Source organism: Schistocerca nitens, chromosome 2 (genome assembly GCF_023898315.1).
Source record: "Schistocerca nitens isolate TAMUIC-IGC-003100 chromosome 2, iqSchNite1.1, whole genome shotgun sequence".
Taxonomy (NCBI): Eukaryota; Metazoa; Arthropoda; class Insecta; order Orthoptera; family Acrididae; genus Schistocerca; species Schistocerca nitens.
The window spans coordinates 737,332,354-737,351,478 of record NC_064615.1 but is presented as its reverse complement, the minus strand read 5'-3'; the positions used below and the strand labels follow the sequence as shown (position 1 = coordinate 737,351,478).

Genomic DNA, 19,125 nt, shown 5'->3' with positions numbered 1-19,125 from the left:
TTTACTATGGAGGATCACTACCTCCCACTTCTGCAACGTTAAACACGTTAAAACGCCGCCTCTGTCCTAGAGGGCACAAGACCTGCCTCGTACAACAGCACGGGCTAGCAGCCCACTACTCCGTTCCTCTAACTTCAAAACGTTACATTTAACTGTTTTAACAGCCTTTCAGCGAATTAGCCTTAATAGCAGAATGAAATTAATTTCGATGGCCATTTCCCGCTCCTGTTAAGGGCACTCCCCTGAAAAGGGCTGCTTCTTCCCACAACTTTTCCCAAGTTTCTTTGCAACAGATGCTGGAAACACCTTTCCTCATGGGAAAGTCACTAGTCCTTAAACCAGTCTAGAAGGCTCCGACCACTTACTCGGATTAGGGAAAAACCATCCCATCATCTCTAGGCTGGACGAAGAACGAAATCCCCTTCTGTTGGATGCCGGAAAATGGCTATGACGTTCCCAGCAGTCAAGAAGACGACCCCATAAGCGACGTCAGGAAGGATGTATTACGGTAATTCACCACATTTAAAACCTGGAACTGAAGCTAATTTCTGCACCACATAATGGCAAATCACATGTTTGAGATGACTTTGATGTGTATCCGCTGGTAAAAAAGAAGTGGTCAGTATCTCAGACTGTTATGCAGAGGAGCCGGGTTAGATTCCTGTTACTGCCAGGAATTTTTTCCTTGGTGGGAGGAATAGCGCACTGTCGTCAGCCCCATCAAGCCATTTAAGGTGCTTCTTGAATGAGAATTACTGACTCCAGGGTAAAGAAAACCTACAACGGCCGGGAGACCGACGTGCCGACCTCATGCCCCTCCGTACCGAATCCAGTGACCTCATTGGCGGAGGATGACACGTCGGTTGGTCGGTCCCGATTAGCCCATCACCAAAACGTGTTCTGCTTTGCTTTTGAACTTATCCTGACGTGATTCTGCAGAAAGATGAGATAATTAATATTTTAAAGATGATAAATACAAGCATAAAGTTATATTTGTGGAATAAAACAATGAGACACACTTTCATTTATCACTGTTCTTAATTCTTTACCTTATCCCACAGCATTCACACCAGAGTCAACTGTCACGAGGTGATAATTGTATCAATATTTCTGAAATTCCGACTGAATGTGACGTTTCCAGATTTTTATTGCATTTCTGTTATTTATTAAATGGTTAAACTATTTCGTTCTCATTACAAAGAAGGCACCAGAGACGGGAGAGTATTAATACGTTATGTCAGTGAATCAATAATTTTTTATCATTCTTCAAAAACTCATTTCAGTGTCTCAAACAGTTCATGAAATGTGAAGGATATCATGGATATTTCATTTGTCACTCTGTCATTTCTGCATGCAAGCAATGGAAGTAGAAGTGAGTGCATTACATTCAATCAATTTCCTCGCGATTGCAAATAGAAACAGATCTCATATCAAGTTTACAGATAAATTCTACATATCGGCTATAGTTCGTATGGAACAATGTATGACCTAACGTGCACTAAATGAAAATTCATAGCGACACCTACTTTTCGTTGAAAACTATTCGAATTTCGTGCAGCAGCTCACAGAAATGCATGCTCGTACTCAACATTGGGAAAGTCCAACACTCCCAAAGGGGCAGCAGCCTCAGCTGCCACCTACTAAGCTATGCACTTCATCTGTTATCAACGAAGCATTCTTTGTGCACTTCGGCCTGATTGGTGGCCGACTCGCTACAATGCAGAAATAGAGGCTGGCTCATTTGCAGTCTTTCTAAAACGACTTTAAAGAAACTATTCGGTAAAAAAATGATTCTTTCACATCTTTTGGCGTCATTCATCAACTTCATGATGAACTGCGTATCATTTCGTTAATGGTAATAGTTACTGTGATATTTCGACATTAAGTGAACTACTGCGCGAAGTTCGAATAGTTTTCAACGAAAAGTAGGAGTTGCTATGAATTTGCATTTAGCGCATGTTAGGTCATATACTGCTGCAAATGAAATATAGCCAACATATAGAATTTTTCTTTAAACTTGAGATGAGATCTGTTTCTATCTCCACTCTGGGGAAAATTAACTGTATTTAGTGCACTTACTTCTCGTTGCATTGCCTGCATGCATAAATGACAGAGTTGAAAATGAAACATCCATGATATCCCTCACATTTGAAAACGGTTTTGAGATATTGAAATGAGTTTCTCAGGAATGATAATATGCAAAGTGGAGAGTATTTTTCCATTTAGATAAGACGTGAAACTCTCTTATCTCCCGGTTTATGTTGGTAACTACAGATTATTTCAATGAAATAAGTGCAGCTACAACCCAAGTTTCTTTGCGTACACTCTACGTCCATTTTCCGCGCTAAAGTATCATGTAGGTCTGTCAAGACAAGGAGTGTGCATAGGAAAAGAGACAGAGACTTTTGTGTCTGACAGGGATTCAGGATTCGCAGCCCAACCCTAGTACTGATACAGATGTGGGGTCAGAAATGGACTGAGTAGTCAGCGAATGGACGCAGCCGAGGCGTGGATGGGCGTGGCCATTGACGCAATACCACAGATTGATACCGTGGCCGACCACTTTCTAGTCTCTCTCTCTCTCTCTTGCCTAGTCTATGAAGACTTTCCCTGCGTGCGATATGATTCTTCTGGGTTCGACCCTGCATGTTTACGTTTTTCGATTTGGATTACTCTCTGGACTGATTTATCACGCTCTACGACAACCTTCACTGTATTCTGGACGTAGCTTCTGATTAGCCGTTCACCATGTCACTCTGTCGTTACCGACAACATGGAAGAGTCTCTTTCGCCTGTCTCCACGTCAGCGTCTATACGAGTGATCAGGAAATTTGTTTCCACCCACCTTCGAGTAAGATGGAAAAGAGGCCTCCTGTATTATGCATCCATGAATGTTGTCCCGTCCCAAGCGAATGATTATCTGAGATTGGGCGACAGGGATCGTGAGAAGGGAATTAGGTGGTTGGCGTACGTGAGAGGGAATCTTGACCTGGATGTAATGTTAAATCCATTATTAGAGAAGGGAAGGATTGGAAAAGGACTTGAAATAACCTCAACTGGAAACGTTTTGCAACTCCTAAATCTGTTCAGAAAAGAGGTTAAGCTCTTGCTCCGTTTTCCTAGAAGGTGTTGTTCCAACGAAGAGCCAAGTCTTAGGACAGAGACGGTGACTCGCAGCACAATTCCGTCTTCTGTGAAATGAGACTGTCAGTATTAACTGAGCCCACACCTGCTATACGACACACAGAGTTCCCCTACTTTTCGCCTATGATTTCATTAACTGCGCTGATACAAATGCAACTGCTTCTGCCTAGACTTGGCTGGCTGCTCTCCCGGTCCTCTGTGTCTCTCTGACTCCCTCTAGTCCACTTCTGAAAGCCGAATTATGCACTGCTCTTCAGCAGTTTTCCAGAGTCTGGATGGAGTGAGACAGGCGCCTCTCCCTGCATGGCCACACTCTGCGTCCTAAGCCTGCCACTGGCTCTTCGTGATGTATCGGTGTCCCTGCCAAAGACCCTCTCTGTTAGTCCCTCTCGTTCACGTCAGGAAATGCTGGCATCACCATTATTGTCGACATGTGTACCGAGTACAAGTGGAGCTACGCCTATTAATGGTACTTCGTAACGTCCTTGGGTAACTCTGTGTTCATACACTCATGCTCATAAATTAAGGATAATGCTGATATGTGGTGAAACAACGCTCTGGTGGGCGGTTTGCGCGTTTAAATCACCTCAGGGTATGACCATGGTGTGCATTTGACCTGCGGTCGTCACACGGTGGCGCTGGCAGCAGACCACATACGCAGAGGTGTGTTGGTGCATGTCAGAGTACGGTGCAGCGAGTAAGTGTGCAGCCGTTTTCAGACGTGCTAATGGTGACTGTGTGTTGAAAATGGCTCAAAGAACACACATTGATGACGTATGAGGGGTAGAATACTAGGGCGACTGGAGGCTGGTCAAACAAAGCAGGTCGTAGCATGGGCCCTGCGTGTGCCACAAAGTGTGATCTCAAGATTATGGCAACGATTCCAGCAGACAGGAAACGTGTCCAGGCGCCACAGTACGGGACGTCCACAGTGTACAACGCCACAAGTGATGCCCACGGAGTACTGCATGTAGCCTTGCTCGGGACATTACCGCAGCCACTGGAACAGTTGTCTCCATACACACAGTCCACAGACGACTGAACAGACATGGTTTATTCGCCCAGAGACCTGCAAGGTGCATTCCACTGACCCCTGGTCTCAGAGAGCCCGTAAAGCCTGGTGTCAATAACACAGTACATCGTCATTGGAACAGTGGTCACAGGTTATGTTCACGGACGAGTCCAGGTACAGTTTGAACAGTGATTCTCGCCGGGTTTTCATCTGGCGTGAACCAGGAACCAGATACCAACCCCTTAATGTCCTTGAAAGGGACCTGTATGGAGGTCGTGGTTTGATGGTGCGGGGTGGTATTATCATTGGTGCACGTAAACCCCTGCATGTCTTTGACAGAGGAACTGTAAGAGGTCAGGTGTATCGGGACGTCGTTTTGCACCAGTATGTCCGCCTTTTCAGGGCTGCAGTGGGTCCCACCTTCCTCCTGACAGATGATAACGCACGGTCCCACCGAGTTGCCATCGTGGAGGAGTACCTTAAAACAGAAGCTATCAGGCGAATGGTGTGGCCTGCCCGTTCTCCAGACCTAAACCGCATCGAGCATGTCTGGAATGCTCTCGGTCGAAGCATCGCTGTACGTCTTCAAACCCCTAGGACACTTCAGGAGCTCCGACTGCCACTGGTGCAAGAATGGGAGGCTATACCCCAGCAACTGCTCGACCACCTGATCCAGAGTATGCCAACCCGTTGTGCGGCCTGCGTACGTGTGCATGGTGATCATATCCCATATTGATGTTGGGGTACATGATCAGGAAACAGTGGCGTTCTGTAGGGCATGTGTTTCGGGACGGTTTTCTCAGCTTATCACCAATACTGTGGACTTACAGATCAGTGTCATGTGTGTTCCCTTAATTCATGAGCGTGAGTGTAGCTTATAGCATAATGGCTGCACGTGGCTGCTCGACATGCTGGCACTTAGCTGGCCGCTGGCTGCCTCTGACTTTTACTTGCTACACCATAAGACTTCTACGGCTTAATGTTATTCTCCATTCGTTATTTTTTTACAAGACTCGACTGTTTTTTTGTGGATACAATGTGTATGAATAAAAAATTAGTTTTGCGTTTTTGAAGGTAGTAAACAGCGTTCTAGATTATTCCTATGTTAGTTTTAAAACGTGGAGTGGCTCAGAATACGGAGAGGAGTGTCGGTGCACCCGCTGAAGTGCACTGTTTGCCCGCAGGCATGCAGGACCCGCCGCAGAACGTGTCGTCGCGCATCCTGCTCATGTTCCTGCTGGTGCTGGCCGTCTTCCACGTGACGGCCTACTCTGCCTGCATCGTGTCACTGCTGCAGCTGCCCAGCGGCTCCATCAACGCCCTCGACTCACTCTTCGGCTCCAAGCTGCGTGTCGTCATGCACGACCTGCCCTACAACTTCAACTACGGAAATGTATGAAGGGGGGCTCACGGACACACACACACACACACACACACACACACACACACACACACACACGCATAAGCACACCATTTTAAAAATACGTTTGAATGATTAAGCGAAAATGATCGAACTACACGGTGTTTGCTTTAGCTTGAGACAACTCAATGTCTCGAAAACGACGCATCGTGCGAAAAAAATATTCAGGTGAAAAGTTAATGTACGTAAAGGGGACATCTGTCTGTGCTACAACTGGCCACCTCCTAACCATCCCTCCTGCGTGAACGGGGTCAGCTTTGTAGTTTTAAACAAGAACTCCCCTTTCTTATTGCATATTCGGATTCTGGCCGGCCGTGGTGGCCGAGCGGTTCTAGGCACTACAGTCTGGAACCGCGCCACCGCTACGGTCGCAGCTTCGAATCCTGCCTCGGGCATGGGTGTGTGTGATGTCCTTAGGTTAGTTAGGTTTAAGTAGTTCTAACTTCTAGGGGACTTATGGCCTCAGATATTAAGTCCCATAGTGCTCAGAGCCATTTTTATTCGGATTCTACGCCAAAAAACAAGCACGATGCACTCAAATCAATGTTTTCCATTCGTGGTAGATGGCGCTGTAATAGACAAATATCACGTGCACCTTTTTTTGCAATTAAGAACCGATGCAACTTCGTAGGCTTTCCCGGCATAATAAGTCTTGAAAGTCTCTTCGGGTTTGCTGCCGGGTTCTAAAATCAACTCGATTTGACATAGCGGCAATCCAACTCTTCGCCATCTTCAGAAGAATGCGAATAAAATCTACCGAATTGGAGGTATGATGTCTACACTTGCCAATATATGGACTGAGAACAGATGATAAATTTTTCGCCAGATTATAAGTGGGTGCACCCAAATTACTAACAATTCGACGACTGAAATCTTTGAGGCTGGGTCCTTCAGTTCTATTAGTTAGTTTTGATGTGGTATCTCTGTTTACACAAGTCCCCCTGGAAGAGTCCTTTAGTTTGATTAGGGAAAAACTGGATGGAGAGTTGGTGAAACTTTGTCGTGATGTGCTGACATTCACGTACATTTTATTTAACGGCAACGTTTTTGCACAGAATGACGGATTGGCTATGGATAGTCCTTTATCACCCATAGTCGCCAATTTATTTATGGAGGACTTCGAGGATATGGCACTGAGGTCTTCGGCTTTGCAACCAACGTGCTTCTGGGTGTCTCGCCACATGGAAGTGATGCTCTTAATAGGTTTTTGGATCACTTCAGCTGTCTTCGTCCCCGCATTAAATTTACCACGGAGGTTGAAAGTGATGGGATGCTTCCATTTTTGCACGTTATGGTTTACAAAAAAATCCCAGATGGTACTTTGGGACATAGTGTTCACCGAAAGCCGACGCTCACAGATCGGTATCTGCATTCTAAGAGTTGTCATCCACCATACCAACGCAGTGGCGTCCTCAGGACTTTGGTACGCAGAGCATATGCCATTTCTGATGCGGACAGCTTAACCCAAGAACTTGACCTTATGATGGCTGTTTTTGAGGAAAATGGATATTCTGAGAAGCAGATTCGTCGGGCTATGGAGTTTGGATCATCACGGGAGGTGCATGAAGAGGAACATAGATCGGTCGCCTTTATTTCTTATGCTGGGGGCAGGAATCTTAACATTAAGAGTGTGTTCCGTCCACCTACCAAGATTAGGGCAGTATTAGACTCTGTGAAAGATGATTTGGGGCTTAGGAAACACGGTGTATACAAAATTCCATGTCAATGTGGGAGGGTTTACATCGGCCGTTCGATTCGCACAGTTCATGAGAGGTGTGTGGAACATCGCCGTCATACGAGGCTACAACAACCGGAAAAAGCGGCAGTAGCTGAACACTGCTAAAATAAGGGTCACGGTACGAAATTCGACGAAACTTTGATAGTTTCCAACAGTTCCGGTTTTTGGAACAGTGTCTATAAAGATGCAATTGAAATTAGGTTGGCGGATAATTTAATTAATAGAGACAATGGGTTTCCTCTTAGCAGGTCGTGGATTCCTGTACTATTCGCCTTCAAAACAGAACGTTCTACGGTACGGCCAGTCCGAATGTTCGAAAATCGTCGCTGGGTGCGACATATAGTTGCCGGCGGTGTTCTACGAAGGTCGGCGCCACCTGCCCAGTCTTAAATGTTCAAATGTGTGTGAAATCGTATGGGACTTAACTGCTAATGTCATCAGTCTCTAAGCTTACACACTTCTTAACCTAAATTATCCTAAGGACAAACACACACACCCATGCCCGATGGAAGACTCGAACCTCCGCCGGGACCAGCCGCACAGCCCATGACTGCGGCGCCTCAGACCGTTCGGCTAATCCCGCGCGGCTGCCCAGTCTTGGAGGGCAGCAACCCTGATGGGCGGCGCATGCACCTTGTACGGGAAGCAGGCCTATATGGGACGTCGATTTGCAGCCTGGCGTCAGTTCTCAGCGGTCTCATCAGCAGAAGCAGCATTCTCCTGAAGATGGCGAACTGTTGGATCGCCGAAATAACGAATCGAGTTGATTTTAGGATCCGGCAGCAAACCCGAAGAGACTTTCAAGAACCGATGCATTTCATTTTACATTTCATTTAAGTTGTAGGCTAAATGTAAGCATTCGTGTTCTAACAGCTGATACTGATGTTCAAAAGTTACATGAATTTTACAAATGTGATTGTACACTACAAATAATATTAGCATTAACGTGGCTAAACATTGACATTTCTGGCCAATAAGCTACCTGTATGGTAACGCTGTTTTCTGTTCCACACGGAGTTGATTGTGGTGAGTTCCCGAACCATTTGAATGCTGGATTTCAGTGTGTGTTTCTATCCAAGCGCCGTAACTCTCGCTGGTCGCTACCTGACTACCACCGGAATACAAACCACAATCATTGTAATAAGGTGAAATGTCTGTGAAGTTATAGTGACAGGCACGCCTGTCCGGTTAGCCGTGCAGTCCACGGATTTCCAGATTGGGAAGGAGCGCCTGGTCCCCGGCACGAATCCGCCCGGCGGACTTATGTCGAGGTCCGGTGAGCCGGGCAGTCTGTGGATGGTTTTTTGGCGGTTTTCCATCTGCCTCGGCTAATGCGGGCTGGTTCCCCTTATTCCGCCTCAGCTACACTATGTCGGCGATTGCTGCGCAAACAAGTTCTCCACGTACGCGTGCACCACCATTACTCTACCATCCAAACATAGGGGTTACACTCGTCTGATGTGAGACGTTCCCTGGGAGGGGGGGGGGGTCGGTCCACTGGGGGCCGAACCCCACAATAACCCTGGGTTCGGTGTGGGGCGGCGGAGGGGTGAAGCGGACTGCGGTAGTCATCGTAGGGTTGTGGACCACTGCGGCTGCGGCGGGGACGGGGTCTCTCCGTCGTTTCTAGACCCTCGGTTAACATACAATAGAATACAATAGAATTGAAATCAAGCACTCCAATGATGAGAGGCTCTCGGACTCACCTATACCAAGCATCCCGTTGGGAACAAAACTATTACGAGGGCAGTTCAATAAGTAATGCAACACATTTTTTTTCTGAAACAGGGGTTGTTTTATTCAGCATTGAAACACACCAGGTTATTCCCCAATCTTTTAGCTACACAACACTATTTTTCAACGTAATCTCCATTCAATGCTACGGCCTTACACCACCTTGAAATGAGGGCCTGTATGCCTGCACCGTACCATTCCACTGGTCGATGTCGGAGCCAACGTCGTACTGCATCAATAACTTCTTCATCATCCGCGTAGTGCTTCCCACGGATTGCGTCCTTCATTGGGCCAAACATATGGAAATACGACGGTGCGAGATCGGGGCTGTAGGGTGCATGAGGAAGAACAGTCCACTGAAGTTTTGTCAGCTCCTCTCGGGTGCGAAGACTTGTATGAGGTCTTGCGTTGTCATGAAGAAGGAGAAGTTCGTTCTGATTTTTGTGCCTACGAACACGCTGAAGTCGTTTCTTCAATTTCTGAAGAGTAGCACAATACACTTCAGAGTTGATCGTTTGACCATGGGGAAGGACATCGAACAGAATAACCCCTTCAGCGTCCCAGAAGACTGTAACCATGACTTTACCGGCTGAGGGTATGGCTTTAAACTTTTTCTTGGTAGGGGAGTGGGTGTGGCGCCACTCCATTGATTGCCGTTTTGTTTCAGGTTCGAAGTGATGAACCCATGTTTCATCGCCTGTAACAATCTTTGACAAGAAATTGTCACCCTCAGCCTCATGACGAGCAACCAATTCCGCACAGATGGTTCTCCTTTGCTCTTTATGGTGTTCAGTTAGACAACGAGGGACCCAGCGGGAACAAACCTTTGAATATCCCAACTGTTGAACAATTGTGACAGCACTACCAACAGAGATGTCAAGTTGAGCACTGAGTTGTTTTATGGTGATCCGTCGATCATCTCGAACGAGTGTGTATGCACGCTCCGCCATTGCATGAGTCACAGCTGTGCACGGCCGGCACGCACGCGGGAGATCAGACAGTCTTGCTTGACCTTGCGGCGATGATGACACACGCTTTGCCCAACGACTCACCGTGCTTTTGTCCACTGCCAGATCACCGTGGACATTCTGCAAGTGCCTATGAATATCTGAGATGCCCTGGTTTTCCGCCAAAAGAAACTCGATCACTGCCCGTTGTTTGCAACGCACATCCGTTACAGACGCCATTTTAACAGCTCCGTACAGCGCTGCCACCTGTCGGAAGTCAATGAAACTATACGAAACGAAGCGGGAATGTTTGAAAATATTCCACAAGAAATTTCCTGTTTTTTCAACCAAAATTGGCCGAGAAAAAAAAAGTGTTGCATTACTTATTGAACTGCCCTCGTACATCCACGTCGTTGTTCCTAGATCAAGCGAAATGTAGTTTCTAACCAGACACAGAAATGGGTAGCAATATTGTACTGTATAATCATATTTGCAACACAAAGTAAATTTCAATCAGAAAATCAACAATTGGAACACAAAGGTTTACATTTATATCATGAATGAAACGTAGAATCAAATATATCGATTCTTAATTGGTCCCCAACCTCCTATCTAGTTTACTTGTGGGCGGCAGAGTTCGGGCCAGTGATAGCTCTCTTCCGGCTTTTGCTAACGTGAACTTCGGCCTACATAGCTGATGGACCCTCACTGAGAAGTGGCAAAGGCAGCCTCCTGGCTGCTGATAACTTGCTACTTGTCGAGGAATCTTGTACTCTTGGTTCTGCCGACGATGAACCCTTCTGAGTCCCAATGAAATGCTTCAATGAGACGTACTGATGAGATATCGCTGACTCACTGAATTACTAGTTATGAAACTGCGCTGATTACTACACTGAATCCGAGTGACTGACTAGTGCTGCACGCAATATCTTGTACCCCTCTGGTTGGCTCAACGAGCGGGGTGATAACACCATTGTGTGCGACTGGTGCACTTGGTGAGGTGTGACGAAATAATTCGGTCGCCGCTGGCAGCAGCAGGAACAACCACGGAAGTCCTCACCCCTCTTGGCCTCACCTCAGTGTAGGCGAGCTGCCATGCCGCTGTGTCAGAAGGGTGAGCTACCTGGCAGGGGTAGTGATGTGGGTTACAACACATACATTTAAAACACCGTTTGTATCAAAATTATTTCTTTTTGGCGAAAATGCTTGTAATAAGTTAGATTATAATTAATGAAAGAATATAATTGCTCCTTTTTATTTATTTTTTTTACTTTTGCACCACGCTTTACTTGAGTAAGAAATGAAAACGTATCTATTGCTCCGAAATGCAAACTTAATAAAATAAATTACAGTTTGAATGTAGTTACGAACTTTTGTGTTGTTTGAGTGAACTAGCTTTTTTCAGTTTGAATATGGTGGAATGCTGATTCAGCCTTACTGCATGGAAGCAAACGCGTTTTGTTGTGAAGGAGACCAAGGACCCGCTTACCCGGTCGTTCTATCAAGAGCGCGTGTACCCGCAGCCGTACCGCAAGGTGTTCAAGCCGCTGGAGGAGTGCGTGGCCATGATGCGGGAGGGCCGCTTCGCATGCCATGCCGACGAGGCGGCCTACAAGGTGATAGGCGACACCTTCCTCGAAGCGGAGAAGTGCAGCCTCAAGTCAGTGCCCATGTTCCCGCTCAGGGCCATCATCATAGGCGTCCGGAAGCAGTCACCGTACAAGGAAATACTCTCTGTCACGTAAGCATACCACATGAAGTGTCCTTCTAATTGTGTCTACGCCTACATCTGCAGCCATAATCTGAAAGCCTCCTAACAGTGTGTGATGCATAGTAGTTCTGGTACCACTATCTGTTCCCTCATTCCCTGTTTCATTCGCAAATGGCGCGAATGACTGTCGACAAACCTCTATATTAACTCTAACTTCACGAATTTTCTCGTTATACTAGTTACGTGACACGTACGTTGAACGAACTAATATGTTACCCGATTCTTCCCGGAATGCACTCTCTCGGAATTTCGTTAGTAAACGTTTAGGGACGGCCAGTGGAGTTTGTTGAGCATCTCCACAATGTTCTCGCGCCGACTAAACGATGCCGCGACGAAACCCGCCATTCTTTGTTGGATCTCTTCCATTAATTCAACCGTTGTAAGGGCCCCAGATTGACCAACAGTACTCAAGAATCGGTCGAACAACTGTTTTAAAAGCTGATTATTTCATGCGTGAATTACACAGATCCGCCAAAGAAATTGGTATAGGCCAAATACAGTAAATAGGCAGAATACGGCGCTGCGGTCGGCAACGCCTATATAAGATAACAAGTGTCTGGTGCACCTGTGAAATCGGTTGCTACTGCTACAATGGCAAGTTATCAAGATTTAAATGAATTTGAACGTGATATTATAATCGGGGCACGAGCGATCGGACAGAGCATCTCCGAGGCGGGGATTTCCCCGTACGACCACTTCACGAGTGTACCATGAATATCCGGAATTCGGTAACACATCAAATCTCCGACACCGCTGCTTCGGAGAAAGATCCTGCAAGAACGGGACCAACGACGACTGAAGAGAATCGTTCAACGTGACGGAAGTGCAACCCTTCCGTAAATTGCTGTGGATTTCAGTACTCTGCTATCAACAAGTGTCAGCGTGCGTATTCAAATACAGAGATACGTAAACAGGGAGCCCGCATCTCGTGGTCGTGCGGTAGCGTTCTCGCTTCCCACGCCCGGGTTCCCGGGTTCGATTCCCGGCGGGGTCAGGGATTTTCTCTGCCTCGTGATGGCTGGGTGTTGTGTGCTGTCCTTAGGTTAGTTAGGTTTAAGTAGTTCTAAGTTCTAGGGGACTTATGACCACAGCGGTTGAGTCCCATAGTGCTCAGAGCCATTTGAACCATTTGAACCGTAAACAAGGAGAATACGGCGCTGCGGTCGGCATTGTGCCCGAAAGCCAATGATTATGCCTTTTTGGACGTCATATTCCACATTACTACGACGACTGCACTGTTTCCCGCGTCCCTGGATACGCTGTATATACCCTCCATTGCTATTGGTTCCACATGCCGTCTGTGAGTGGTTGTTGCACGTTTCGTCGAACATAGGCGGTGGTCACATCAGTGTGACCGAACCATGGAGTGTACTAGTGGATCTCTTCGGAAATACGTTACGTTTATTTACGTTCTGGGTTAATTGACGATCACTGGTCGTCTGAAGGTCTTCCTGGAATTCGATAGAGCCCTGGCTTTGCTAGCTTATTACAGAGAACCACATCATCTGAGAACTGGTGTTGCTACCTTCTTATAGAGAGCCACATCATCTGCGAACAGCACTGTGGAGCTTCCGACGTTATTCACTTGATCATTGATGCTTATTGTAAACAGCTACACACATCCTTGGGGTGCTCTGGAAATTACCTTTACATCTGTCGATTTTGTTCCTTTAAGAGCAACGTTGAATTTTACTTCCAAGGAAGTCTCGAAGGTAATCGCAAATATGACCGATAAGCTCGTATTTTCTCCACTAAACGACAGTGAGGAGCCATATCAAATGCCCTCCTGAAGTTGAGACACACAGCATCGATCTGGGCGCCGATGTCTACGGCGATATGGATCTCATGTACGGAAGGAGGGACCTGATTTTCGCAAGAACTCTTTTTGCAGAATCCATGATGCTTTTTATAGAGGAGATTTTCATTCTACAAACATGTCACATGAGAATAAAACATGTTTCATGATTCTACAACAGATGAACATTTGCGATGTTGGCCTATAATCATATGCGTCAGTCCGACGGCGTTTCTTGGGAAAGGAAATAGCATGCGCTTCTTTCCTGTCGCCAGGTATCCTTCCACGCTGCAGCGGCCTACGATAAACTACTGCTGGAAGAGAAATTAGTTTTTCGCATAATCTCTATAAAATTTCACAGGTATCTAGCCCCATCCAGATGCCTTTCCTTTTTAAGCGACTGTAGTTGTTTTGTCTATTTGGCCATCATTTATCTCAATATCTGCAAAGACAAGTGGCAGAATTAATAGAGCCAGCATTAGAAACTACTATTCTGTTTCAAAATTATCGCCATGATCACTTACACTTTTCTTTTCTGGAACTGTCTACTGATACTTGCAGACAATTCCACAGAAATGGCTTTGAACACACAGATGTAGGACTCGGATCTTCTTCAAAATAGGAATAATGCTGCTCCAGGATCGATTAGGTCTTTGGACTCAACAATAAGTACTAGGACGGCAGGTCAGCTGAATGGGGTGTGTGAGGCAGCGCTTGTTCCACTTGTAAAAGGTCAACATGTCTCGCTGCTGTGCGACCTTTGCGTTGTCGTGTTGCTGACAGAGATGACATATATTTCGCTAACGGCGCTTCGGAAGTCAAAAGGGAATGACTTTAGACAATTAATGAATGACACACATTACGGCAGTCTCAATATGTTCGGTATGCAGGGCAAGATGGTCTTTGTGAAGCAAGTATGGCCTCTTCTTTCCTATACTTGTAATTATTGTCTACCTAGGGATCTTGTCCACTTTTGGGATCTAATAGTGTCAAAGTGTCTCATCGGAAATACATTGATGACCAGCTGCCTAATAGAGTGTTTTTCCACCTTTGGAAAGCTATAAGGCAGTGATTCTACTTAACATGGAATCAACAGCGCCTTGGTACGTTTGCAGAGGTACGTGAAACACGACACCGCACACGTCACGCAATTCCCGTAAATTACAGCCCAGTGGTCTGTGGGCGTGGAACTTGTGCCCGATAGCGTTCTAGATATGTTCGACCGGGTTTAGATCAGAGGAATTTGGAGGCCACGACATTAACTTGATTTTACTATCATGCTCATTAAACCACTGTAACACGATTCTAGCGTTGTGACAGGGATAGTTATCCTGGCTGAAGATGCTACCGCTGTTGGGGAAGAAACCAAGCACGAAGGATGAAAGGAGACATGGGTGGAGGTGGGTGGGTTTTTGTAGACCTTGTTTCTTTTGAGGCGAATCTGTTTCCTGATAACCTGGGGTGCCATCTTAAAAACATTGGTCTAAACCGGTGGACTGGTACTACTGTAACGTATCGCGTCAGTCCAAGAGGTTTTCAGACTTGATTATAATCAAAAAGAAAGACAAGTTAAGACGGTGTTTTTAATGCTTCAAGTGTTGCACATATTCTGCCCCTCCCCTACCCTTCCCAACTTGAGTAAATATGCCAGAACATTCATTTAACCAAGTAAAACTGTTGGGAAAATCCTTTTTTGAGATGATGTTCAACTCACGCCTCAAATTCGCACCTTTTTCGATCTTGGCCAACCATAAAAGAACCAGTCTGCTCTTGTGGTTTCATGGTAGGTTCGTACTGATAACACCAAGTCTCTTCACCGGTGACGATTATTTTGAGATTGGAACTGTTCGCATTTTGCATTTCAATCAAATCACGGTGGGCGTCAAGGTCTGCGAAACAAACTTTGCGCACACTTTTCTCTTTTTCAAAACATTCAGAAGAATGTCTTGAACACTTGATTTAGAGATGTCCAATTAGTTGCTCCCCTGCGATTTGTAACGCAACAACGTGATACACTGCGGTCGCATATCCACCATTTAAGACTGCCTGCCCACAATTGACTGGTTGAATGTACGTCTGTTGTGCACAGCTGCTAGTTCAAGCTGCCACCGTCGTTACAGTGCTGACGTCGCTTATACGGCAGAAATAAAATCAGTATCGGAACCTTTTGGACAATAGTGTTTTTCTGGGACAATGTTGCCTTTGTCTCAGTCCAAAATTAAAATTTTGTGTGCGTGTGTGTGCCGGCGTGAATACCAACTCATAAGGACAACGCAGAGTGTTGTAAAATTTCCTTCTTTCAGCCCAGTAACCCATCAGGTAGCAAATGAGAATCGGAATTGAGAATATTTAAAATGGTAATTCCAGTTCTGGTATAAGCCTATTAACACCAAAACTTTAATGAGACTCGTGCTTTGGGACTGTTTTAATTTATCCCTGGGACATTGTTGTCCATTGCTTTTTTTCCAGCCTTAGGAGTTAGAGAATTGTGGTACTATTCAGCCAAATATCAGGCAAGCTGACAGTGGGGGATCCCAATCGGTAGTAAGTGGGAGGGACCTACCAGTTCCAGCATACGCCCCACAACCAATGGAAACCTCCCAAAAACCTTGGTCGGGACTGGGTCATTAGAACCATATTAATTTATTTCTGGAACGACGTCCTTTGATGAGAACGTCGACCCAACCAAAATTTAGAATTTTGTGTGTGTGAGAGAAGTGTACATACAGAATGACAATAATTGAACTATATCAAATAAAATAATCATAACTTCTCAACGGTTTACATTAGGATGGTGGAACTGCATGGCTGGATGCGGCGCTTGATGAGAATTAGTATTCGCATGCGCACGTGCCTTGTTGTTGTCAGCCATTTGCAGGTGAAAATGTCACGGTACAGTGTCCCTGTGTGTATAGCCCTTGTGAAGGCCTACTATGCGAGCAACAAGAGTCCAACTGCGGCTCAGAGGAAGTCTGCGACCGAGATCAAGCTGAAGACAACCAGTCCAATTGTGATAACAATCACGAATTTGATTCGGAAGTTTGAGAGAATGGGTGGTGTTCGTGATGACAGTGTTAGCAATGTCGGTCGTTCAAAAATGGTGAAAACGTCTGAAAACATGGAGAAGACACGCTCTGTGTTTCAAACCAGACCCAGGAAATTAATCAGACGAGCTGCACAACAGGTGGGAATCAACCGGGAGACACTGCGACAAATTGTTGTTGAAGACCTGCATCTCTTCCCATACAAAATCAAACCCATCGGCCATTAAGCCCCAGTGCCATGGAACAGCGGTTGTGTTTCGGCATCATTACTATCCAGACAAGTGACGAACAGGACTTTGATGTGAAAATGGCTTGGTTTAGTGACGAATCCCACGCTCATTTGGATGGGTTCGTCAATAAGCAAAATTGGCGAATTTGTGGAACTGAGAATCCACATTTCGCGATCGAGAAGTCTCTTTACCCTCAACAGCTGACTTCGTGGTGTGCAATGTCCAGTCACAGGATAATCGGTGCGATATTCCTCGATGCACAGACTACTGATGGTACATGAAGGTTTTGGAAGAAGATTTCATCTCTATTATCCACATTGATACTGATTTCGGCAAGATGTAGTTCATGCAAGGAGCTCGACCCCGTCAAAGCAGGAGAGCGTTTGATGTCCTGGAGGAGCACTTTCTGGAGCGCATTCTGGCTCTGAGGTACTCAGGTACTCGGTTGGCCGTCATATTCTCCGGATCTGGATACATGCGACTCCTTTTGTGGGGCTATATTAAAGACAATGTGTACAGCAATAACCCCCAAACCATTGCTGAGCTGAAAATAACTACTCAGGAAGTCATCGACAGCATCGATGTTCCAACACTTTATCGGGTCACGCAGAACTTCCCTATTCGTCTGCGCCTCATCATCGCCAATGATGACAGGCATACCGAACATGTTATAACCTAAATCCGAATAACTGTAGCGACGTTTACATCTTGAATAAAATGTGTGCACGCTGTAGTTTAACGAATTTACATTTATTTTCATATAGCTCAATAATTGTCAGTGTTTATATTGAATATGTACAGGGTGATCAAAAAGTCAGTATAAATTTGAAAACTGAATAAATCACGGAATAATGTAGATAGAGAGGTACAAATTGAAATACATGCTTGGAATGACATGGGGTTTTACTAGAACCAAAAAAATACAAAAGTTCAAAAAACGTCCGGCAGATGGCGCTTCATCTGATCAGAATAGCAATAATTAGCATAACAAAGTAAGACAAAGCAAAGATGATGTTCTTTACAGGAAATGCTCAATATATCCACCATCATTCCTCAACAATAGCTGTAGTCGAGGAATAATGTTTCGAACAGCACTGTAAAGCAGGTCCGGAGTTATGGTGAGGCAATGGCGTCGGATGTTGTCTTTCAGCATCCCTAGAGATGTCGCTCGATCACGATACACTTGCGACTTCAGGTAACCCCAAAGCCAATAATCGCACGGACTGAGGTCTGGGGACCTGGGAGGCCAAGCGTGACGAAAGTGGCGGCTGAGCACACTATCATCACCAAACGACGCGCACCAGAGATGTTTCACGCATCTAGCAATATGGGGTGGAGCGCCATCCTGCATAAACACAGTATGTTCCAGCAGGTGTTTATCAGCCAGGCTGGGGATGATGCGATTCTGTAACATATCGGCGTACCTCTCACACGTCACGGTAGCAGTTTTGCTGTCCAGCGCGATCTGTCGGACATTTTGTGAACTTTTTTTTTTGTTCTAATAAAACCCCATGTCATTCCAAGCATGTGTGTCAATTTTCACCTCTCTATCTACATTATTCCGTGGTTTATTAAGTTTTCAAATTTATACTGACTTTTTGATCACCCGGTGTATGTTATTTAACGGAGTGAAGCGCATGTTTAACTCTATCGCAAAGCCAGATGGCAGGCAGTGTTTAACGTTACAGGCTGACGTGGCTGCGAGAGACGGGAATGACGCAGCGCGAGTGGACGCGCTGGGTGGCGCAGAAGCCGCGCTGCCTCAACCGCGACAGCGGCTACGCCGAGGTGGGCCTCACCGAGGTGTCGCCCGCGCTGCTCATGCTGTGCTACGGCGTCGCCGCATCCCTGGCGGCGCTGCTGCTAGAGCTGCTGCTGCACAGGCTGGTTGCCGCCAAGCAGGGGCACCAGAAGAGGCAGCAGAAGCCCGGCACCGACAACACGCTGGTGCCCAGGGCATTCCTGCGTTGAGAACTCTGCTGCAGGACACACCATATGCCATGCTGCTTAATGTATTTTGGACCTGGATAAGAGTCACACTATCTACTAGCTTGTAGGAGGCCACTGCCACGTGAAAATTTATTTTCAATAGAGTCTAGAACCTTATCGTATGACATAGTAGAACACGAACCGTTTACTGTTGTGTTGTCACTTTACTGAGCATACCTGCAGCGAAGTGGACCTATCGTGAGAGCTTCACCACTTCCAACCACTCTGATGTTTATCTGTTCTTTTGATGGTCTTTGGAGCAGTATAATTAATGAGACACCGAGATAAATGATGACCTCTC

The 19,125-nt window shown here is 46.0% G+C and overlaps 1 protein-coding gene across 1 annotated transcript in view; it reads left to right on the top strand.

Annotated features, from left to right (window-relative positions):
* Nucleotides 1-18,806, top strand: part of LOC126235297 (uncharacterized) — a 56,161-nt gene extending 37,355 nt beyond the window's left edge. Inside the window, exons 7-9 of the mRNA XM_049944022.1 lie at nucleotides 5,341-5,549; nucleotides 11,465-11,736; nucleotides 18,524-18,806. Of these exons, the coding sequence (XP_049799979.1) occupies nucleotides 5,341-5,549; nucleotides 11,465-11,736; nucleotides 18,524-18,806 (764 nt within the window). The remainder of the gene's footprint in view (nucleotides 1-5,340; nucleotides 5,550-11,464; nucleotides 11,737-18,523) is intronic.
* The last annotated feature ends 319 nt before the right edge of the window (nucleotides 18,807-19,125 follow it).